The sequence below is a fragment of the Rissa tridactyla genome, chromosome W (genome assembly GCF_028500815.1).
Source record: "Rissa tridactyla isolate bRisTri1 chromosome W, bRisTri1.patW.cur.20221130, whole genome shotgun sequence".
In the NCBI taxonomy this organism is placed as follows: Eukaryota; Metazoa; Chordata; class Aves; order Charadriiformes; family Laridae; genus Rissa; species Rissa tridactyla.
The window spans coordinates 23,274,764-23,298,752 of record NC_071496.1 but is presented as its reverse complement, the minus strand read 5'-3'; the positions used below and the strand labels follow the sequence as shown (position 1 = coordinate 23,298,752).

The 23,989-nt window shown below is 36.1% G+C and overlaps 1 protein-coding gene across 3 annotated transcripts in view; it reads left to right on the top strand.

The window, feature by feature from the left end:
• LOC128902029 (rapamycin-insensitive companion of mTOR-like) overlaps positions 1 to 23,989 on the top strand; it is a 118,692-nt gene that overhangs the window by 54,422 nt on the left and 40,281 nt on the right. For all 3 annotated transcript variants that reach the window (XM_054184321.1, XM_054184320.1, XM_054184322.1), the window contains 15 exons: positions 394 to 563; positions 808 to 875; positions 1,920 to 1,987; positions 5,694 to 5,776; positions 6,483 to 6,570; positions 7,535 to 7,625; positions 7,760 to 7,826; positions 7,933 to 8,013; positions 12,920 to 13,020; positions 15,465 to 15,627; positions 16,014 to 16,115; positions 18,788 to 18,834; positions 21,192 to 21,327; positions 21,952 to 22,151; positions 23,149 to 23,275. In XM_054184321.1, coding sequence (XP_054040296.1) covers positions 394 to 563; positions 808 to 875; positions 1,920 to 1,987; positions 5,694 to 5,776; positions 6,483 to 6,570; positions 7,535 to 7,625; positions 7,760 to 7,826; positions 7,933 to 8,013; positions 12,920 to 13,020; positions 15,465 to 15,627; positions 16,014 to 16,115; positions 18,788 to 18,834; positions 21,192 to 21,327; positions 21,952 to 22,151; positions 23,149 to 23,275 — 1,592 coding nt within the window. The remainder of the gene's footprint in view (positions 1 to 393; positions 564 to 807; positions 876 to 1,919; positions 1,988 to 5,693; positions 5,777 to 6,482; positions 6,571 to 7,534; positions 7,626 to 7,759; positions 7,827 to 7,932; positions 8,014 to 12,919; positions 13,021 to 15,464; positions 15,628 to 16,013; positions 16,116 to 18,787; positions 18,835 to 21,191; positions 21,328 to 21,951; positions 22,152 to 23,148; positions 23,276 to 23,989) is intronic.

The window sequence follows — 23,989 nt, the reverse complement described above, 5'->3', positions numbered from 1 at the left end:
TTCAATGACTTCAACAACATTTTCAAGATACAAACTTCTGTTTTCAGGAACTAAACAATCTGTTACTCATTTATATTCTATAAATATTTTATCCGTCAGTCCAGTGAAGCACAAAACCTTTGGATTTCCCTGCAAAAACACTACTGTATGGGAACTTGTTTGGAAATAAGCTGGGAAATTGCTGCACAATGGTGACTGACCAGTATTTTTGTTGATAAATTAATCAAAAAATCTCAATTTATTGCTAATGTGAATTATTAAAAGCTTTATTGTGTGCCTCAGCAGTGTTCAGGAAGAAAAAGATATATGTACTAAACAGGTGACAAGTTTGTCGTATTGGAAGTCGTGAAATATTTTCTATTGCTGGCCAGTGACGTGTTTTTCTTTATTTAGCACTTCAGAATCCCGAGGTGGTGGCTCTTCGGGGTGGTTTAAGTACCATCTTGAAAAATGTGATTGATTGTCAGCTAAGCCGAATAAATGAGGCTTTGATAACTACAGTTTTGCACCTTATTAATCATCCAAAGACCCGACAGTATGTGCGAGCAGATGTAGAGTTAGAGGTGGGTTCAGTTTTACTTGTTTAGTGACAGAAATTAAACATTGTATTACTAATTAAAATGTTTAATTTTCACTTCACTTTCACCCTCAGTATTAGTGTAAAATGTTTAAATGCGACGTTTTAGGTTTAGAGCTTAATGATTTATAAAGCAGGAATAACATGACAGATTGTAGTGGGACTGAGGAAAGGGCGAGACCTGTTAACTATTCTCATGTGAAAGTAATGCACATCTTTCTTTTGTTTAGCGAATTTTAGCTCCTTACACAGATTTTCACTACAGGCATAATCCAGACACAGCAGAAGGACAACTCAAGTAAGTGTTAGTGCTGCTACTTATGCTACCAGTTGTGTTCATGGTACTGGAATTAAACTATTTTTCTTTCCAAAGTGACAAAATAAAAGCAATTAGCTAATATTAAACTATTTGAAGTTGAATATGATAGCAGGTTAGAATGCAACTTCCTAAAATATTGTTAAGCATTTCAGATTTAAAAGGGAAAATTAGTTTTACCCTTCTTCTCTTCCACCCGTTATATTTCTTTTACTTAAAAAATCATCGCCATCATTTTTTATTTCAGGTATGGGTTTCTTTTTATCTAGCTTTAAACATCCACAATGAGGAGTTTGCATTTGAGCTAGTTTTATGTTTGATGGTTGTATGGTCAGACTCAGAAATGGAAACGAGAGGTTCCAACTTGATATCGGGGGGGGGATAAAATTCTGTGAGGCCAGTCAAATGTTGGAACAGGCTGTCCAGAGAGGTCCTGCAGCCTTTCATCCTTGAGAGTTTCTAAGACCCAACTAGATAAAGCCCTACATATAACCTGGTCTGGTCTCAGAACTGTCAACTTCTTTGTGCAGGAATTTGGACTAGAGACCTCCCGAGACAGCTTCCAACTTGAATTATTCAGGTTTTGGCAGGGGGGATTCTGTTGTTTTTTTTTTTTTTTAATTATTATTATTATTATCAATTGGCAAGAGACGCTTAGGTCTATGTAACTGAATCAGTGACCGAGTGGCCCCTGCTGTAGTCTTAGTGTCAGTGGAGGCTTCAGAGTGAATCATCCAACCAAATAGAGGTATTTATTTTTGATGTGATCCTCCTACTGTGGAACCTCCATCAAAAAAGGAAAAGTAACAATACCTTAAAAATTCTAATCTTTGTGCATGTGTACACATTGCATATGTATATACACACACACACACATATATATATGTACATAACAGGTTTTTCTTACTCTGAATTTTGTCCCCCATCTAAAATTTCAGTTAATTACTTTTTACTTGCTATGTTAGTAACACTGTTTGTTTTACAGTAATTAACTGTATATTGTGACATTTGTTATTTTAATGACAGAGAGGACAGAGAAGCACGGTTCCTAGCTAGTAAAATGGGAATAGTGGCAGCATTTCGATCATGGGCAGGTAAGATTTTTTGTTTGTTTGAAGTTGGATGATTGTAAGGGGAATTTTACTTTCTAGTGTAAAAGAGTGGTTTATTTAAGTACAGAATCTGTCTAATTGTACCTTGATGGTATTGCTTGACATTTGATGGGTGAGAGGATGTTGAAAATAGCATCATATCATAAAAATTTCCTTTTGAGATTGTTCTGCCATTGTAAATAAGAAATCTATTTGTCTATGTGAAGAGATAGCAACAGAATAGTTTCATTAGCACCTGCTTTTATCAAGTGCTGTAGTTGAAGATAAATCTCAGTATGGACATAGTTTTGGATTTTTCATGTAGAAGACATTTCTAAATTGCAAAAGAAGGCTTTTGCGTTTTTCTAAATCCTTTCTCTGCAATATTACAATATCTAACATGAAAATATCACCTCAGTGACTGCTCATTCTTTTAGTCAAGATAGTGTCTGGCAAATAAACTAAATTAGTTGATGTGACTGTTTACCAAAATATTGGTTAGGATTTTTACAGGCTGTACTTAGGAAAGATTCAGACTGTATAGAAAGGCTTTTGCTTTGTAACACTATTTTATTTTGTAATGTTCTGAAAATGATCAGTAAGCTTAATTTAACATCTAGATATCCTTCAAAAGTTTCTCACATGGATTCTCACTTGTTTGGGGAGGAAGCTTGGAAAGTTTGACAACTGAAACTTTTGAGAAGCAGTTTCTGATAGGAGTGTTGTTGCATCTTCCTTAACTCAGACACTTAGAACTATATAGCATAAGCTTAGACATTCAAGTGACTAAAGAAATAATTGTCTTGAATATGTTACTTGACATGGTACTTTCACTGTTATATGTTCTTCCTTTTTGTATTTTATATTACTTGTTATGTTGGAGACTAACTAACATCTTAACAGTTTTTAGTACAAAAACATCCTTACACTATCAGTCTTCCCAAAGGACATGTAGCAAAACCAGGCTTGAGGGTGGTTTTGGTTTTGTTTGTTATGGCTTTTTGAGTGGGTTTTTTTTTTTGTTGTTTGGGCTTTGGTTTTTTTGTTGTGGTCCATCCGTTCCCCCTATCCCCCGTCATGTCCCCCCCCGGTCAGTACTGTCTGCTTTGTTCTACTATTCTGCTCTCCTTATTCTCCAGACTGGGTTATTTAGAGCTAATTACTGTGTCCATTATTCTCATGTGCAATCGTGTCCTTAGAGTTGAAATTGGGGCATGCAGCAATGACTACATGCACCAAAATCTATTCCTGCACTGCAATTGGGACATGGCCATGTATTGGGTTTGTGTGGCAAGGTTTTGGTAGTGGGGAGCTACAGGGGTGGCTTCTGTGAGAAGCTGCTAGAAGCTTCCCCTATGTCCGATAGAGCCAATGCCAGCTGGCTCCAAGATGGACTCGTGCTGGCCAAGGCTGAGCCAATCAGCTGGCGATGGTGGTAGCACCTCTGTGATAACATATTTAAGAAGGGGAAAAAGTTGCTGTGCAAGAGCAGCTGGAAGAGAGGAGTGAGAATATGTGAGAGAAACAACTATGCAGACACCAAGGTCAGTGAAGAAGCAGGGGGAAAAGGTGCTCCAGGTGCTGGAGCAAAGATTCCCCTGCAGCTCATGGTGAAGACCATGGTGAGGCAGGCTGTCTCCCTGCAGCCCATAGAGGTTAACGGTGGAGCAGGTGGATGCGTCTGAAGGAGACTGTGACCCCATGGGAAGCCTGCGCTGGAGCAGGCTCCTGGCAGGACCTGGGACCCTGTGGAGAGAAGAGCCCATGCTGGAGCAGGTTTGCTGGCAGGACTTGTGACCCCATGGGGGACCCACGCTGGAGCAGTCTGTTCCTGAAGGACTGCACCCCATGGAAGGGACCCACAGTGGAACAGTTCTTGAAGAACTGCAGCCCTGTGGGAAGGACCCATGTTGGAGAAGTTCATGGAGTCTCCCATGGGAGGGACTGACTCCATGCTGGAGCAGGGGAAGAGAGTAAGGAGGAAGGAGCAGCAGAGACATGTGATGAACTGACTGCAACCCCCATTCCCTGCCTCCCTGTGCTGCTCGAGGGGAGGAGGTAGAGAAATCAGGAGCCTAAGTTGAGCCCAGGAAGAAGGGGGGGTGGGGGGAAGGTGTTTTAAGATTTGGTTTTATTTCTCATTATTCTACTCTGATTTGATTGGTAATAAATTAAATTAATTTGCCTGAGTTGAGTCTGTTTTGGCTGTGATGGTAATTGGCAAGTGATCTCCCTGTCCTTATTTCAACCAACAAGCCTTTTGTTATATTTTCTCCCCCTGTCCAGTTGAGGAGGGGAGTGATAAAGTGGGTTGGTGGGCACCTGGTGGCCAGCCAAGGTCAGCCCACCACAGGCCATTATGTGCTCTTGGGGAAAAAGAAAAAAGGCTCTGAGGTGTACTGTGGAACATATTTAAATGCCATTAATGTGTATGTGGCCACATGTGCTTGTCATAAGTTTTTGTGACATGGAAGTTTTGAACTTGAGGACTTTCTTCAAGTTCATATAAAGCACACATCATTAAAGTTTAATTTCTTTTAGTGAAAATAAATAGATGGGTAGGTGATACTTTTCATCACTTTTAATGAATGAAGATTTGGGTTTATTTATAATATGTAAGACAAAAAGGTGTGCAAACCTGGCTGCTTTTTGTTCATTTAATGTTGCATTTTGGAGAAACTTGTTTGTTTTCTGGATAGCATGTTACTGTAAGTTTTAATTTGTTCTGTGATGTATGAAGAGAAATGGTCAAGAAAACGAGCAAGGCTTTTGCAGCCACATTTTGAATGAAGAGACTGTATGTAATTTGAGGCTGAAAATCAGTGTAATCATTAGCTTCAGGAGGTATTCTGTTAACATATATAAACAATTTGAGGGTTTGCCCTATTAATATTTAAATATAGTGTAAATGGACCAAATTAAAAGAGGATTTTATGCATAGTAAAATCAACTGTGTTGAAAAGAAGGAAGACGTTTTTTACAATGAGGGTGGTGAAATGCTGTCCCAGGTTGTCCAGAGAGGTGGTGGAGGCCTCATCCCTGGAGACATTCAAGGTCAGGTTGGTCGAGTCTCTGAGCAACCTGATCTAATTGAAGATGTCCCTGCTCACTGCAGGGGGGTTGGACTAGATGACCTTTAAAGGTCCCTTCCAACCCAAACTATTCTATAATTCTATTCTGGAGATGAGAACTTGTAATTTGGGAAAAGATGATTAAAAACAGTGCACAGAGAATGTTATTCCAAGTATATTTAAACTCGCTGCTTAGAATTCACCTAAGATTAAAGGTAACTAAATAATTTGTTAGTTTAAGATACAGCTTTTGATGGAGAAACTGCTCACAGTTCTGCAAAGATCATGCACTTATTTCAGGTTTAAGATTTATTTTTTTATTGACAGTTTTGTCTTTTCTTGCTGCTATTTCTTCCATGTAGGTTTTGGTTTTGCAGATAATTTGAGAATACTGTTCACAGTAGATAGGGTAAAAGTAGCTATAGTTTTTAATGAAGAAACAAAGTTTTGTGATTAGAATGCTTTGCTAAACATTGATTAGAAAGGAGATGACATTATAAAGGTGGAAAATGTTCATAATTAGTAATTTTTATCATCTGTGGTATACTCAAACTGGAAATCAAATTTAACAATGTGTCTAATTCTTTTTTTTTGTTTGTTTAGTGATGGAATATTATTATGTATATAATGTTTTCTAGGTATTATCAGTCTGTGCAAACCTGGAAATTCTGGGATTCAGTCTCTTATTGGGGTACTCTGTATACCAAATATGGAAATACGGGTAGGTGGTAAATATTTAGTACTGATATAGGAATAATATTGGATGTTTTAATTAACATTTAAAATTTTAACAGTTTTATCAGTTTAGTGGTTTACATGCAGAGTCCAATTATGAGACCACTAGCCTTGACTTTATTTGACCCCCAAGTCTAAGTCTATAATTCCATTATAAAATTTCTGTGTGATCTTAAGCAAGTTGCTTGCTTTTTCTGTCTTGGCTCCTTACACATAAAATGAGAATAGAATCATGCCCTGTATGTCTGAGAGGAGGAAATGGAGAGGAGAGAAAAGTGCATAAATTAATTCTTACTCTGGCCACAAGTCAAAGCAAATTCACAGTAGCTGCAGTTATGAGTTTAAAGCCTTGAATCAGAGATAAATAAAAAAAATTCTTCCCAGTTACCTGCTAAATGAAGAAGTTGATGATGGCAGCACTAACTGTTCTAAAAAAACTGTAATCCAAATAGCCTCAGCTTCTGTAGAATTTGTAGTGATAGTCAGGCACACTTCTAAAGAAAGCCCCTTCCCTTCTTCTCTTCTCCAGATTCATTCAGATTATGAAAATAAGCATGTTATCCTAAAAGAAACCCTGAAACAGAGATACCAATTTTAGCACTCTCTAGAAATCTCAACTTGAATATTAATAGTGAACAAAAAGACCATTTTTTGTAAATCTATAAGACTTCTGCCTTTTTTTTTTTTGGTAGCAAGGTCTGCTTGAGGTTCTTTATGATATATTTCGCCTTCCTCTCCCTGTTGTTGCAGAAGAATTTATTGAGGCACTTCTCAGCGTAGGTAAGTATTTTATTATTGGTTCACATAAAAATTCTTTCTATTAAGCTCTTCTACAAATTTGAACCCTTCACTGTTTCCTTTGTATTGTAAATTATGCCAGTCTTAAGTGTTTCATCCATGAATCCATTGGGTGTTCTGAAGTCCTGTTTAAAACTTTATCAACTGTTCAGTGTTGAGCAAACTACTAGAAGTCTAACTTTCTTCTGACATCCTTACTACGTATCAATTGTGTGTTTCATACAAGAGCAGTAGTGGAGCATTTACACAAAAGACTATGTAAATACATTTCTACAAATTAGACTACTTTGAAGTATTAGAAGCATTAGTAACATAGAAGCGTTGGTGAATATTACAGAGGTTATGAAAAAGGGTCTTTTCTATATATTGTGTATCTGCTAGCTATCTCCACTGTACTTCAGTAGACTTACTTTTCCTAGGGCAAATGTACGTGTTTTCATGTCTATATATTTAACAGAGTTAGTCTTTTATCTTTAGAGTAAAAGTTAGTCTAAGCCTTTAATGTTCCAACAATTCTCTTGAAACTCCGGTTATAAATGTTTTTGTCATGCAGTTGTATAATCAAGCTTAATCCTTGTTCTGCACTTATAAATAAATCATTCTTTGTTGCAAACTTGCTACTTTACAGCATATGGATGTAAGGTTTAAAATTTTAGGTGTTTATGATAATTTCTGTTAAACAAGTTTAATGTGTTTATGAATTGGAAATTTCATTATTTTGGTTGATGCTTAAATGAGATCTTTGTCCTAGCTTTGAAGTTAGCCTTGCTTTGTGCAGGAGCGTGGATTAGATGACTTGTTAAAGATCCCTTCTGACAAAATTTTCTATAATTTTAAACCTGAAATAACAGTTAGTAAGAACTATTATTTACGTACTGACAACTAATAAAATAACAGTATGAAATCCAGTGTTACAATTGCCATTGTCCATATTTTCTTGTTCTAGATCCAAGCAGGTTTCAGGACTGCTGGAGACTTTCTGATGGCTTTGTAGCTGCTGAAGCTAAAACTATACTACCACATCGAGCCAGGTCAAGGTGAGCATTTCGCAAACTCAGTCTAAACTCTTGTTTTAGTTTTCTGTTGTCGTTGACAAAAATATTTGTTGTTTTATTGCAAACACAATAAGAAATGTACTTTCTAAACCATTTCCATACTTTTTTCTCCTTAGGCCTGATCTCATGGATAATTATTTGGCTTTAGTGCTTTCAGCTTTTATTACTAATGGACTTCTAGAGGTAACTAATGTCTTGAAATTTAAATAGATGCTTGCTGCTTTTTTTCTATAAACATTAAAATAAGATGTCATACATTAAATGTAATAATTTTTTAACTTTTTTGAAGGGTCTGGTTGAAGTAATCACAAGTAGTGATGACCATGTATCTGTTAGAGCAACTATTCTTTTAGGAGAACTTTTGCACATGGTAAGTAAGACTTTTTGGTGAGAATAAGTAGCATTAGTAACTCATTGTAAATAGATATTTCCTATTATAGCTTTGAATTTATGTTACAAATTTGGAACATCCACTTTTCATCCAAATAATGGATTATTTTGTATTACAGCATCTAGTACTTCATATATTAAAACCAGCATGAATCAATAGGAAGGTGGTTTGGAATGCACTGAAAGTGGTAGAGCTTCTGCTCCGAGGATAATCCTCAGTAACCAGTTGTATCTTTAAGCTGGAGTCCTGCAAATTCACTCATTGGTTACTGTGTTTGGGAAAAGGGATAGTGATGCTTTTTACTTTTCCTGAAATGATGGTAGCTCTGTGGCAGTGTGTTTAGCGCTCTGCCTCACAGGCTAGGCAGATGAAACTTTTTTCTCATGTTCAGCTTGATGTGGCTTGGGCACTTCATATTATTCATTCAAGCAACTAAAACTTGATGGGAGTGCTCTTTCAGCACTGTTGTTGGTAGCCCCTGCTGCAGAGAAGTTGAAGGGACCTTGCTTTGTTCCTTTTCTATCTCCTTAAAATCTCTTATAGTAGCTTCTCTTTTTTTTTTTTCCTTCATGCTGTATCACAACAAGAATAAAGTCTACCATTCCACACTACCAGGATTTATACTTATTTCAACAGCTAGAGATGAGAGGAAATTGTAAATTTATTCATAGAATCATAGAATATCTCAAGTCGGAAGGGACCCATAAGTCATCAAGTCCAACTCCCTGCTCCTTGCAGGACTACCTAAAACTAAACCATATGACTGAGCGTGCTGTCCAGATGTTCCTTGAACTCTGACAGGCTTGGTGTGGTGACCACTTCCCTGGGGAGTCTGTTACAGTGACTGACCACCCTCTCAGTGAAAAACCTTTTCCTAATGTCCAATGTGAACTTCCCCTGATGCAGCTTCATTCCATTTCCACGTGTCCTATTGTTGGTCACCAGAGAGAGGAGATCAGCACCTCCCCCTCCACTGCCCCCCTTGAGGAAGTTGTAGGCTGCAATGAGTTCACCCCTCAGCCTTCTTTTCTCTAAGCTGAACAAACCAAGTGACCTCAGCCACTCCTCATAAGTCTTGCCCTCAAGGCTTTTCACCATCTTGGTTGCCCTCCTCTGGACACGCTAATACTTTAATATCCTTCTTATATTGAGGCATCCAAAACTGCACACAGTACTTGAGGTGGGGCTGCACCAGTGCAGCGTAGAGTGGGACAATCACCTCCCTCAACCAGCTAGCTATGCTGTGCTTGATGCGCTCCAGGAAACGGTTGTCCCTTTTGGCTGCCAGGGCACACTGTTGACTCATATTCAACTTGCCATCAACCCAAACCCATAGATCTGGCTCTGAGCAATCTGATTTAGTTAAAGATGTCCCTGCTTACCGTAGAGGGGTTGGAATAGATGACCTTTAAAGGTCCCTTTCAACCTAACGCATTCTGTGATTCTATGATCTCTTTCCGCAGGGCTGCTCTCCAGCCTCTTGTCCCCCAATTTGTATGTATAACCAGGATTACCCCGTCTCAGGTGGAGAATCCTTCACTTGCCTCTTGTTAAATTTCATATGGTTGGTGATTGCCCAGCTCTCAAATCTATCCAGATCTCTCTGTAGGGCCCCTCTACCCTTGAGGGAGTCCACAGCACCTTCTAATTTAGTATTGTTGGCAAACTTACTTAATGTACGTTCAACTCCTGCGTCCAGATCATTTATAAAAACATTGAAGAGCACTGGCCCTAAAATTGAGCCCTGGGGAACCCCACTGGTGACTGGCCAGCAGCCTGATGTAACCCCATTTACTATAATCCTTTGAGCCTGACCCATCAGCCAATTGCTCACCCAACATATTATGGACTTGTCTAACTGTATGCTGGATGTTTTGTCCAGAAGGATACTGTGAGAGACAGCATCAAAAGCTTTACTAAAATCCAAAAAAACCCCCACGTCTACTGGCTTCCCTTGGTCAACTAGATGGGTGACCTTGTCATAAAAGGAAATTAAGTTGGTTAAGCAGGACTTTCCCCTCGTGAACCCATGCTGGCTATGACCAATAACAGTGTTGTCTCTCAAGTGGTTTTCAGTAACTCCCAGAATAACCTTCTCCATAATTTTACCAGGCACTGAAGTGAGACTGACAGGCCTGTAATTACCAGGGGCTTCCTTCTTGAAAATTGGGACAACATTTGCCAGCTTCCAATCAACTGGGACCCCTCCAGACTCCCAAGACCCTTGAAAAATAATGGAGAGAGGTCCCGCAATGACATCAGCCAGCTCTTTCAGTACCATGGGATGAATCCCATCAGACCCCATAGACTTATGCGCATCCAACTGGAGCAGCAAGTTTCGAACAAGTTCAGAGTCAGCTGGGAGTTTATCATTGCCCTAGCCACGGTCTTCCAACGCAGGGCTCCAGGGGTCCTAGGGCCCATCATTGGTGTTGAAGACAGAGACGAAGGTGGCATTAAACATCTCTGCTTTGTCTATGTCCCTATTTGTGACGTGACTGACCTCATCAAGTAACGGACCAATGTTATCTCTGATCCTCCTTTTACTACTAACATATTTTAAAAAGCCCTTTTTGTTGTCCTTCACAGTGCTGGCCAGCTTGAACTCTAATTGAGCTTTGGCTGCACTGATTTTTCTCCCTACAGTGGTGAACAGCATCTCTGTAGTCCTCCCGTGTTGCCTGTCCTTGCTTCCAAAGTCTGTATACTTTCCTTTTCTGCTGAAGTTTTAGATGATCCCTGCTCAGCCAATTCATCCTTCTGCCCCACTTGCTTGACTTATGACTCTTTGGAATTGCCTGCTCCTGCACATCTTAAGATGGCTCTTAAAAAGCGACCAGCATTCCTGGACCCAAATACCTTCAAAAGCAGATTCCTGGGGGACCTCACTAACTAGCTCCTTCAGCAGCCCAAAGTCTCCTCTCCCCACATCCAGGGTCAAAGTTTTTCTGGCAGTTTTTCTCCTAGCACCAACAATTTGAAACTACTTCATGGTCACTGTGACCAAGACAGCCACCAATCACCACTTGAGCCCATGAGTCCCTCTCTGTTTACAAACAACACATGTAGGAGGGCACCTTTTCTATTCGGCTCCCTTAGTACCTGTGCCAAGAGGTTATTCTCAATATGTTTCAGGAATTTCCTGGACCTGTTTGTGTCTGCTGTATGATGTTCCCAGTTGACATCTGGCAAGTTAAAATCGCCCATAAGGACACGGGCAGCTGATCTAGAGATATTCCTTAATTCCTTGTAGAATAATTCTTCAGTATCATCGTCCTGGCTGGGTGATCGATAGTAGGCTCCCACAACAACCACTGCTTTATTTGCTTTCCCCTTCATCCTTACCCAGAGGCCCTCAACCATGTCATCTCCAACCGTAAGCGCCATACAATCCAACCCCTCCCTTATATACAGCACCACTCCCCAGCCTCGCCTGCCCAGCCTGTCCCTCTTGAAGAGCCTATAAGCATCCATCACAGCACTACTCTATGTCTTGCTCAGGTTGCTTTAGCCTACTCCAGACAAAAACCAACCAACCAAACAAAAGAAACCTGCTTGAAGAGCAGAACTTAACCTAAATTATTTTGGTATAGAGATGATATTGTTTTCATATATGCTCCAGTGCTACCTGTCAGCCTGTTGAGAAACTGTCAGTCATATGTGAAGTGATATGATCTACCTTTATTGCAAAACAGTTTGTTCTTTTTCATGGCCTTTCTTGATGGCAAGAAGCATATGCAGCAGAGCACTTTTTGATCAGTTTTCTTGTGGTTTGTTTTTTTGCTTATGGGTTTTTTTCCAAACAAACTGTTTTATAAGAGACAGTAAAATTGTGAAATATGACTTTGTCTTACAAAAATTTGAATATGAGTTATCAGACATATTCTGAATCTTCAGACTATAGACTCGTTTCAGTGGTGTGGGATTGGCCTGTCCTTAATGCTCTAAAAAACAAGACCACAATCTTCAGGTATAGGATTGCTTATTACTACAGTGATTTACAACAGCTCAGCTCAGCAACACAACCACAATAAATTTGTTCTTAGTGTCATCGGTGATTTTTTTTTTTTTTTTTACTTTAAATAATTGGTGGAATTTTTTGAGTGTTCAATCAGTCATCTAGTTTAAAAAAAGGAATCTGCATTAACATATGCTTTTTGTCATGGGTTCTGGAATACTTTTGAATGGGAGTGATTAGATGCACTGATGTTTGAGTATGCTGCAAAGCATAGGTATTTTTTGTTTTCCTAAAGAGATGATTCGCTAGTTTGAGATGAGTGTTTATCAAAATAGTGAACAAATATTTGTACTTTTATTTAATTTTAAGATATTGAAGTAATTCTTTATCTTCATTATTCTTTAGTTTTCAAAAGTATTTGCACAACTACCCAAATGTTTCCCAAAATAAAAACCATTAAATGTCCAGTAACTTATGAAGTTATGTTTATTTATCAGAGATTTTTTTGTGCAGAACCATTGATAGTCAAAAGTATTGAATGAACATCATTAGCTTAAATTGTGTTTCTGATTTTAGGGGTTTACTTAGGGGTGTACTTTTATACACATGACACAAGGATATCTGATGCTTTGCATGTTTTTGCATTTTACAACTTTAAAAACCCCCAGTGCAAAAAATATAAATGAGAAGGCTCCGAGTCCTAAAATTGTCTTAAGTTCTTTTCAATTATATTTCAGTTTGATTAATTAGATCAAATATTCAAAATGCTATGTGTAATTATTGCTCTGATGTTATGCAAAAGGTAGTTTTGTTATGCATTTGTGAAAGTTTTGTGAAAAGTGGTAGATTCTTCAAACGCTGATCCTAAAGAGATGGCTGAAAATGTTGTAATAAGTTATTCTAACTACTCCTTCTGTTGTTGTTTAGGCAAACACAATCCTTCCTCATTCTCACAGCCATCACCTGCACTGCTTACCAACGTTAATGAACATGGCAGCATCTTTTGACATCATGAAAGAGAAAAGACTGTAAGAATTCTAAGTTACACTTAAAAACAAAAATACGTACGTCCCCCTGCAGTTGAGTGAAAGCCTACATTATGAGTTTTCTGATTGCTGAAACCACCGCTGTCTTTATTTAAAAGAAAAATAGAGTATAGAAATGCTCTGTGACACTTACTAGGGAAATAGTTTCCAGCGCATGATTCCAAAAGTGTAATCTATTTACAGTAGCAATTTAGAAATTCAGAAATTTGGAAATAAAGTTTTGATAGTAGATTTCAGAGCACTTTTGCATAGATTGCAAGATATTTTTTTTTTTTACACAGAATTTTTCTTAAATGAACTCTAAGGCACTCTTTGACCAAGCACTATCTGAGACATGTTCTGTGTGTTTGACCTCTCCGTGGTTTCACACTTCTTGTTTGGCATTTTGATACAATTAAGCTTTCCAAACTAAAAAGACCTGTACCAATTTTTTTCTTTTGGTGTTTATCTATAGCTAATTAAATAGTAATAGACCAAATCAGTGAATCATTATTAGTGTGAACAAGAGCAAAAACCGTAATATTGGCATGGGGATGTTTTTTTGTGGCTTTTTTTTTTTTTTTAAACCGTTTTTTCTTCAGAAGAAAATGGTCATTGTAACAATAGTAATTATGATAAAACTTTTTGGTGCAGTTGTTTGAAGTTTACACTGATAACCTTTTCAGTTCATTTAATTTCCATTTAATTATAAAACTATGAACAGAAATTTTAAACGACTTAGTGCAGCATTCTGAAGCAGCATGTTAAGCAGCATTAGGAATTGTTTGTCACTTGTGGTAATGAAATGAGGCATATTTAGGCATTTGACTTGAAACAAATGTTTATAGAAGCTTTCTGTTCCTCTTTGAATGAGAAATACCTGAATTCTGAAATTTTAAAAAACCTGTGGGCTTTATTTAGTTTTCCTAACTAATCTACTAATCTTGCAATTTAACCTCATCTCCTGGGTACTTCACACAATTTAAACCTCTTGAGGGAAGAAGTCAAATAATTTGATAGATTCCAGCGTCTTTAAAACGTGTTCTGTAATTCAGTGGTCTTACTTGCATTTCTTTGTAGAAGGCCATTTAAATTGAGTATGTTGGGTTTTTTTCTAATAGTAAATCATAGGATATGGTTTTGTTAATTACTCTTGCCATTCCTGATCTGATTTGTCAGGTCAGTATTCTGATAAATGTATCATAACTTTGTATTTTGTCTTTCATTGTGTTGTCAGTGATAAATTACAGAATCTTTTCGAACTGCTACTGTGAAATGATAAATGCTGCTCGTAGAGTGCTTCCCAGAAACTTAATGCTCTTCTGCTTTTTAGTTTTGAAGGTTTCTTACATGTCACTAGAAGATTTTGATATGTTAAAACACAGTTCTTTTTGTTTTTTTAAAAAAAGCATATCTGAAATTCCTTCACAGGGTATTCAATTTGGTCAAAGCTATGGGAGGAGAGGAAGGATGAAGAGCAGAAAGGATACGTTTGTGGATTACTTGGATTTAATATTTTTTTTCCTTTTGGCATTTGGGGTCAAACCTGATAGAGTACTTAAGAAGTCCTGGTTTTGTTGGAAGAAAGTGATTTTGTAGATATAGTATCTGTTGTATTTGGGGATCTTGCTTTTGGTCAACACTCTGCATTGGTTCATACTCTGAAAAACTGTAAGCCCTGTTACGGCTTAAATTTATGTAATTTAGGGAGGTGAGCAAATTTGCAGGTATTTGTTTGAAGAGAACACAAAAAACCCACTCTCCTATCCTATGAGAGTTTTTGTTTATGGAGAAGAAAAGTAGATTTACCTCCTCATTTTTAGACTTCCTTATTTTATTTGCTCAGCAAATATTTTTTTTTCTGCTACCATTATTTTGCAATTAACTGTTTCTGCCTGTGTCAGATGTCATTTCTATTACTTCCTATCTTTTCCTGGAAAATTTCTTACATGCTGTTGCTGAGCTGTTTAGTTATAAAGAGCAGGAAATATGCTACTGATATTCCTGCCACCCTCTTCTGGGGAGGGGGAGAGAATTTACAAGAAATACTTTGTTAGTCCAAGTTGAAGCTAGCTATCTCAACTTCACTGTAGAACATTGATTTACTGTGACATCTCACAATACTTTATCAATTTTAAACTTTGCAGTATCTTCTGTGAACTCTGAAAGGTACCACTAATTGCAGAGTAGAAGAAAAGTTATCAGTAAGGCTTATTCTTTGTTACTAGAAATTCTGAAAGATAATTTCCTGTATAATTTCAGTACAAGACTGAGGGATATGGAAGTATGAAAACTTATATAAAGAAAATTCTTTTCTTTTTATTGGCTTTGGGATTGTCGGTGAATTCTTTCTTGACCTATGTTTATTTAACTCAAGATATAGCAGTGGCACCCTTTAGTTGAATAACAGTTGTCAAATACTGATTATAGTATTTTTTTTCTATTAGACGAGCAAGTGCCGCACTCAACTGCTTAAAACATTTTCACGAGATGAAGAAAAGAGGACCTAAACCTTACAGCCTCCATCTAGATCATATTATTCAGAAAGCAATCTCAACCCACCAAAAAAGGGATCAGTACCGTGTGCAGAAAGACATCTTTATTTTAAAGGTATTACCATTACTGGTTTTTCAAAACTGAATTTGATTTAGATCCCACTCCCCAAGCTTCACTGTCTCATTTAATTCAGAGCCATTTATGTGATTTCTTTGTAGAATTTTTTTCATTTATTTGTTTCTAGCTACTTGTGGATACTATATTGTATTTCTAGAAATTGAGAAGTGAAATTGCAATAATTTTTAATGCTTTTTAGTCCCAATTATGATCTCTTACTATTAGATTTTTCAATGCAGTACTATAACCATGCAATTTACTTTCAAATGCAAAATACTGTGGAGTATAGCCCTTTTAATGATTATTACACGAACAGTAAGTATATCATGTGACAAGACATGATGCAAGGAAACTTACTGTAGATTTTTATGTCTGTATTCCAGGATACAGAAGAAGCACTTGTAATGAATCTTCGAGACAGCCAAGTTCTTAATCATAAAGAGAACCTCGAGTGGAATTGGAGTCTGATAGGCACCATACTGAAGGTGAGCATAAAAAGGGCGTGATACTATTTTTATGAAATAATTGGGGGGAGGAAGTCTCCATTTCACATGTGAGCTTTGACTTTCCAATATCAATTCCATACTATATCCCATAATCTGTTTTATTTCAGAAAATTAGGATCTGATGGGTTTAATCAGTGCTGATATAGTCTCTTTGTATACAACCCTTAAACTAAATACAAAAATGCACTACAGTTAAATTCACAAGTTTCTTAATAAGCATATATTAAATTTTATATAACTTTATTTGTCTAGAAATAGACTTTATAGAATGAGATATAGTGACTTTAAAGTTGCTAATACTTTAGGCTTCAGTCCAAACTACATAAGGATACTGCCTTGTTCAGTTTCATAGCAGAATTTTTTTTAAAAAATATATAACGTACGCTAAAGGTTAAGGCTGGAGGTGGGTTATAGATCAAGCTTTAGATGCTTAGACTGAGCCACGTATGAAAACTTCAGTAGTATGCAGTTTTATTGTATGCTTTGAACTAATACAAGTAGTCCCATAGCATCAAGTTCATTACAAAATAAATTTGTTTTCACAAAATATAGGAAATATCTCTGACAGGGAGGGCGTTATCTTAAATATATTTAATGTACAGCTTTTAAGGGACTGCCTGTTTTTTAAGCAGAGGACTTACTTTCTTTGAGTAAGAAAACTTTCTGACTGAATACTCAGTATAGTCTTAGAGCCAAAATAGCTCCTGTCATTCTGTGCATCAAAGCCATCCTTCCATTGTTACCCCCAAGTAACATTTTCTAACATTTTCTTACTGTCGTCTTTACTATGTTGTTATAAAGATGGCAAAAGTACAAAACTGGATTAATGATGACAGACATAACCAAGATTATATATTTTTAAAAAAACCAAAACCTACCCACCCTCCAAAAAAATCCCCCTAAATATTTTTGTGCATTTTTTGAGGGACCGATAAACTTGAGAGAGCAAGAATCTGTCTGGTATAAAGACCTGAATAGGTATATGACAGTAGCTTTGCTCCACCCGAATTCCACTGTTTACAGACTTTTAAATGTAACATTACTAGATATCTATGATTATTAATCATAGATATTTTTACCTTTGATTCAGTATTAAAGATATTATCAAGAAACTGTTCTTCAGAATCTCACTTTTTAATTAGTCTGTGACATTAGAAGTTTTATGTAGTTGACAACTAAGGGATTTGGGGGATTTTTTTTTTGGTTTTTGTTTTTTACCCCTGAAATTTAGGTCAAGCTGTCATTTTCCCTGCTATCTCGGACTTCCGCTGCAGTATATTTTCTAGTGTCCTGTCGAACAATTCTAAATGTCTCAAAATCAGAGACTTCTGTCTTTCAGAATGAGAAGTTACTGTGTTTTCCAGTTAAATTTTAACCACTTCCGTTCCTGTTAACGTTATCTTAGCTTACACAGGTGTTGTGCAGTTTATCAGAGTGGTCCATCTTTAGTCCCTGAATCAGCAGGATCCAGATTCCAGTGTTTGGACTTTACCATCTCATGTGGCCACTCGCCTCCCTTCCATCTCAGTCGAAACCTCTTGGCTATGGAGCATCAGCTTTCCCACCACCTGACTATTTGCATCTCATGTGGTCCCTTACAACCTTTTTTCACTTGCTCAGCTTGCTGTCTAAGCTGCTAAAAGAGCAGCAAAAGTGGCAGTGGTCAGGATGGGAGGAATTGAGACTGTGTTAACAGTAGAGCTTCATACTTAATCTGGCACTGTGGGTTCAATGTTACTAGTGTAGTCGGTTTTACTAATCATTGATTAGTGCACTATATGTCTTAATACTATATATCTAATTGGAAATGTAGAACTATTGCTTAGGTAGGAAAGAAAAATGTTTGACACGCTTTTTTTCCATCCCAAGAAGATACTAGTAGCAACAAAAATAAATCTAAAACTATAGAGACAACAGATGGCTGTAAAAATAGAGGAAAATATAATATTTTGTTGTTGCTATTAATGGCAAGGGAAGCATGTGTGATTTGAAAAGACAATCAGTACAGCTCCTTTCATGTCTGTTGGCATTAAGGCATTTTTATTACTGTTTGTGCATGTGTGGTAATAGCATTACTAATTAGTTCTTGGATTTCACTTTTAACATGCATTTCGGAAATTAAACAAGAAAGGATAGGTCCAGAAGAGAGTATTATGGCTTTGTGTGATCCTTTTTAAAACATCTTACGAAGTATCAACAGAGGAGTTTAAATACCATTTTAATAAGCAGTATTTAAGTGAGCTATAACAGAAAAATTATTATTTTTAAAGCAAATCTGATTAATAATGAAAACAACAACAAAACCCTGTTATGTGTATCAAAATTTGTTTGCTATTTGCAGAGAAGAAACTGAGCAAAAATGTTTATTTTTCATTAGATTGTCATAGTTTTCTATTTTCATTAGAATTATGGACTTGTACGCATAGCATGCACCTGTCCTTCTTGAGAAAATAATAGAACAGTTCTTGGGGCAAGCACGTGGGCTTTTCAATAAAATAAGGGGTTATTTTATAGGTAACATTAGATGCAAGAAAACTTACACTTCTAATTATTAGGTGAATAGAACCATGATAGAAATGAATAAATTCTAGTGACTAATCAAGGACTAATGTACAAGTTTCATATAATGCTATATTTGCTGTTTTTTCTAGTGGCCAAATGTAAATTTAAGGAACTATAAAGATGAACAATTGCACAGGTATGTAAAAATTACATAGCCTTCCTTCAAAGAAAGAAATTTGGAAAAACTGGTTTTAATGTTGCAATAAACTATTCCTTGATGTGTCACATTTCTAAAACTTAATCTGTAGATAAGTAGCAAAAATGAAAATTTAGATAATTAGGTTGCAATATTTGCTTTAAATAAACGGGTCTTTAAGCTTTAGTGGTTTCTTTTCTGTGCACAGATACTTTATATATTTGCTCGCTAAACAAGAATCATGTCAGCTTTGCAAATGCCCTATTTCATTTTGAACCTGAAAGTAATACCTCTGATATTTCATACATTAGTGTTTGATGTCAGCACTGGACAAATTTTGACAGAATAGGTCTACAGTTGTACAGTTATATAGTTATAGCTTTCATCAAAAACCAAGAGGAAGTTATTTCTAGTTGCTATTAACGGCAAAGGAAGCATGTGTGATTTGAAAAAACAATCAGTACAGCTCCTTTCATGTCTGTTGGCATTAAGGCATTTTTATTACTGTTTGTGCATGTGTGGTAAGAGCGTTACTAATTAGTTCTTGGATGTCACTTTTAACATGCATTTCAGAAATTAAACAAACTACTTTGAAGAGTACTTCTGTATTTGTAGGCATGGAAAGCTACTTCTACGTGAATTTGATGAAAAACCTAAAGCTAAAACATATCCTGAAAGGCTCATGCTGCATCATTTAAAATTTTTAGTAAAAAGTAATCAGGCAACTTTTATATAGTGTTCCCAGTAGTCCTATTGTAATCATAGTCGTAATTTAATTTTGCATTTGTTGGTTTTTTTCTGATTTATTTTTTTTCCTTCCCTAAACCTTAATTGCTAATCTATACTTTGTGGCAAAGGATTATTTACTAAATCTGGTGGTTTATAATGTTGCTTCTCTAAAGGAAAATTTGTAGTCCTGGCTGTAACACTCACATCCACTCCTATACCTACCTACCTGGGACAGTGTTCCTGTTTCCTGGTTTTGTGCTGCATTCAAGCATTGTTCAGTGCCTAAATAATTTAATTCTAAATAAATTGAGAAAACCTAGGATTGAGTTACTATAAAACTTCTACAGTTCGTTGATCCTTTCTACAGGATTGTAAGTTAGATGCTTTAATGGCTTTAAAATGATGCTGTTCTTGCTTAATTATAACTAACCCCCAAATCTCTCTAGCTTCACTGCTGATCATAAAAAAAATTTCAGCCACTTTTGGTTTTGAAGTATAAAGTAAATTTATTTGTCCTTCCATAAGTTGATTTTTTTTTTCTTTTACTGTTAGTGTTTTTGTGATGATCTTATGGTTGTTAAAGTGAAATTCAAGATATTTTTATATAGATCCCTTCATTTTATAGAGATACAGTTAATGCAGTGTGCATATACACATGCATGTGTATATACATATATATACACAGACCTAAGTATACATGTATATATATACACTCACATATAAATGTGTGTGCTAATATATATAATATATTTATTGCTAATAACCCAGAATAAAACACGCTTCATTTGACAAAATTTAAAGAAGCCCTCAGATTTCCTTTATAATTGGTCCTGTGTTTGGAGTTGGGATAGTGGCTTACTCTCACTTTTTTAACTGAAGGAAGTGCTCTAGTTAAGCTTTCTTAATGCTTGACATATCTACCTTCAGACAGAACGTTCTGTGTTCTTTTAAAGCACAAATGTGTTTATTTTTTGACTAAGAATTGATGAGGGGAAGCTCTTTGCTGAAGATATATTCCTGCAACACAAAATTCAAGCTATATTGTTCACCATGGTTTCAAAAAGTATGTGTGAGAGTCTGCATTTGCAATCACTGTGTTGTGCTTCAGAAATGCTTAAGTGAGTTGAATGAAAATACTGTTGCTGAAAAAATATGGCCTTTTTCTGGCATAACATAATTACTTTTTTTTTTTTCACAGTAGCCTTAACTATTATAGCTAAAGAAATGTCACGTCACATAAACATTAAGACAGACTCTTCTTTAGCTCTTTGTAAGTCTAGATAGTATAGTCTTTGAAACTCACCGCAGGATAAATTACAGTAGAATAAATTATAAGAATGAGAATGAAGCTATGGCTTCTAAGAGTATAGAAATTTTGAGTTCCTTTGCTTATTTTAAGTCATGGCATAGAAAACCCTTTATAACAAACAGTACAGCTGCATCTCTAAAATCATGTCTGGATAGACTCATTACTGATACCTGCTACTCTCTTTCTTTTGATAATTTTGAAAATTTATTGCTAATAAGCTAATTTATCGATAAAATATCTTTTATACCAGCATCATTTTGTAATGTGAGACTATCCTTGTCTTACTGAAAAATAACAAATTCTTTTTTACTTTCCATAGGTTTGTAAGGAGATTGCTCTATTTTTACAAGCCTAGCAGTAAACTGTATGCCAGCCTGGATCTGAACTATGCCAAGGCTAAGCAGCTCACTGTGGTGGGTTGTCAGTTTACTGAATTTCTTCTTGAATCAGAAGAGGTAAGAAATTTTCAGCTACAAGACTGGAGATAGAATGAGTAGTGCTGCTGTATGCCACTTAGAGGAAAAAAACAAAACCTTAATTTTAGTAAAGACTTCTGTAGCCTTTGGGTGATAAACCTAACATGATTAGCGTAATTAAGAAATATAGTTTAAAATCTTGAATTGTCCAGATAAGACACTGGGGAGATGACTGTGTTTAAGTAGGAGTTTTATTATTAAACGCAACTTAGGGTTTGGTTGTGATTTTTTTGTTTCTGTTGTGATTTTTGGGGGTTTTTTTGTTTGTTTGGATTTTTTTTTTTTCCTATGTATATCCTTTGTTTCTCTGCCTTCTTTCTTCTTGCGCGCTAAAGACTTTTATGCCTCAGGCCAGAGGAAAATGTCATTGAACAATCCTTTTCTTGGAAAGAATAGAATTCGTCCTAAGGTGTCTCCAAGCTAAACTCCTTTTATTTGCCTTGAACCTTTCTCTTTAGTCTGAATTGTGTTTGCCAAACAGCATTTCTATTTTGTATCTGTCTTGTGTTTGTACATTTTAAGAAACTTTAAATGATAGATTTCAGTAAAGAAGAGACACCCAGTTCTGTTGTTCGTAAATTCTATTACTCTTTGTTTTGTTAGGATGGACAAGGTTACCTGGAGGAATTGGTTAAAGATATTGTACATTGGCTCAACTCTTCATCGGGAATGAAACCTGAATGTAGTCTTCAAAATAATGGGTTACTAAATACCCTTAGCCAGCACTACTTTCTGTTTTTTGGTACACTCTCTTGTTACCCTCATGGAGTGAAAATGCTTGAAAAATGTAATGTGTTTCAGTGGTAAGTGTGTTTATTCTGTTTGAATCATGCTTACAGGTATAATTGTTTTGAATGTGTAAACTGTGCATGAGGACCACTGTCTGTAAAGCTGAAAACTTTTAAATTATTTTTTAAATTATTTTCAAGTAAAGATCCTCAGTTGTGGGGGGTTTGGGTGGTGTTTTTAAGAGGTCTTTTAGTCTGTCTTGCTGAACAGATATGGGTGATTGTGTTACAAAATAGCTTACATTTTCCTGTCCACACCTATCTGACAGAAATCAGTATCGTGAAGGATGATACTGTACTGAAATGTTTAAAAAAAAAAAAAAAAACAAAAAACCACACCCAACAAACTGGTAGGTATCATACTGTGTGTGAAATGTGATGATGCATGTTGTACCTAAACTTTAGTCCAATATATCTGAGTGAAGCTGTTGAGTTCAAAACTTTGTTTGGGTACAAATAAGCTTACCTTCCTTTGGGAGTAATTTGGCCAATGGCCAATTTATTTCAAATATAGTACATTTTAAGAGAAAATTCACATGTTTTGATGTACTCTGTTTTTTTAATTAAGCTGCTTTCATTGTTTATTAGAATGTAAGTTTTTTACTGGCTACAGAAAACTTCATTTACAATAAAATCTAGACAGTTAATAGGACTAACCTTATGGCAAGCTGTATACACAGAATGTTTTACAATGTGGAATTGTTCACAGAGCTTCATGAACATTTATTTTTGTACTCATAATCACCAATCCAAGTATACTGACAAAACTGTTAGATAGCAATTATAAAAAAATGTTGGTTTAGGGTTGTTTTTTCCCCTTGCAGTTGCATTATTTGATCTCCAACAGATGTAACACTTTAAAATCACTTCATTTCATATGAGACCTTACTTTGTTTTCTTCTGCATTTATAGAACTGAAAATCTAATTCAGAGTACTTAAGTTTAAATTATTGATTGAATAAATAAGGGGGTTTGAGTGGGTTCAAATACTAATTTTTATTTCCCCCACCAGTCTTCTTAATCTTTGTTCTTTGAAGAACCAGGATCACTTGTTAAAATTGACTGTTTCTAGTTTGGATTACAGCAGAGATGGGTTAGCAAGAGTCATTCTTTCTAAAATCCTGACAGCAGCTACTGATGTAAGTTCGATTCAATTTATGTTCCATTGTTATTTGCCACTAGACGTTTATTTTGTTATTCAAGGTGCATGACTTAATTTTTAAGATAATATATATACAGAAAGGTTTTTAATTTTGTATTTAGAGAAATGAAACTCCTACTCGTATATCTTTTGAATTTGCTGTGGACTTCACACCTTGTATTGTATTTACGGTCAAGAAATTATGTCATTCAAACAGATGTTTCTCTCATGTATGAAGGGGGTTAAAGTCTTTAAATGCATAAACCAAATATAACATTATTGTCTAGGTCAGTGGGCATCCTAAATCAGTGGTGAAGGCATTGTTTTCACAAACAGAAATGTGTATTTCTAGAAGTAATAAGCAGATTAACCTTCCAGTGATAGATATGTTTTGATAACGATTGAGATTACTGTGGTGGAACTGAGTAGAAGCTGTAGCTCCTGGAACAAGGGGGTTCTGAGCAAGGAAATAGAAATTCATATGTTGTGAGGACACATGCCTGTGTCTCTTTTAGACTTCTAAGCTCCTGTTTAGATGACTGTCAGTTAAAAGCAGTTTAAACAGTGGAACTTCATTTAGCTGTTTCTATTGAGATTTTGTGTCAATGGATACTGTCTCCCTCACCACCTCCCGGCTACTTTTCCTTCATAAAAAAAGGCTGTACAAGGGAGAAGAGCACTCCATCATTTTAGTTTCTTCCAAATGCAGCTA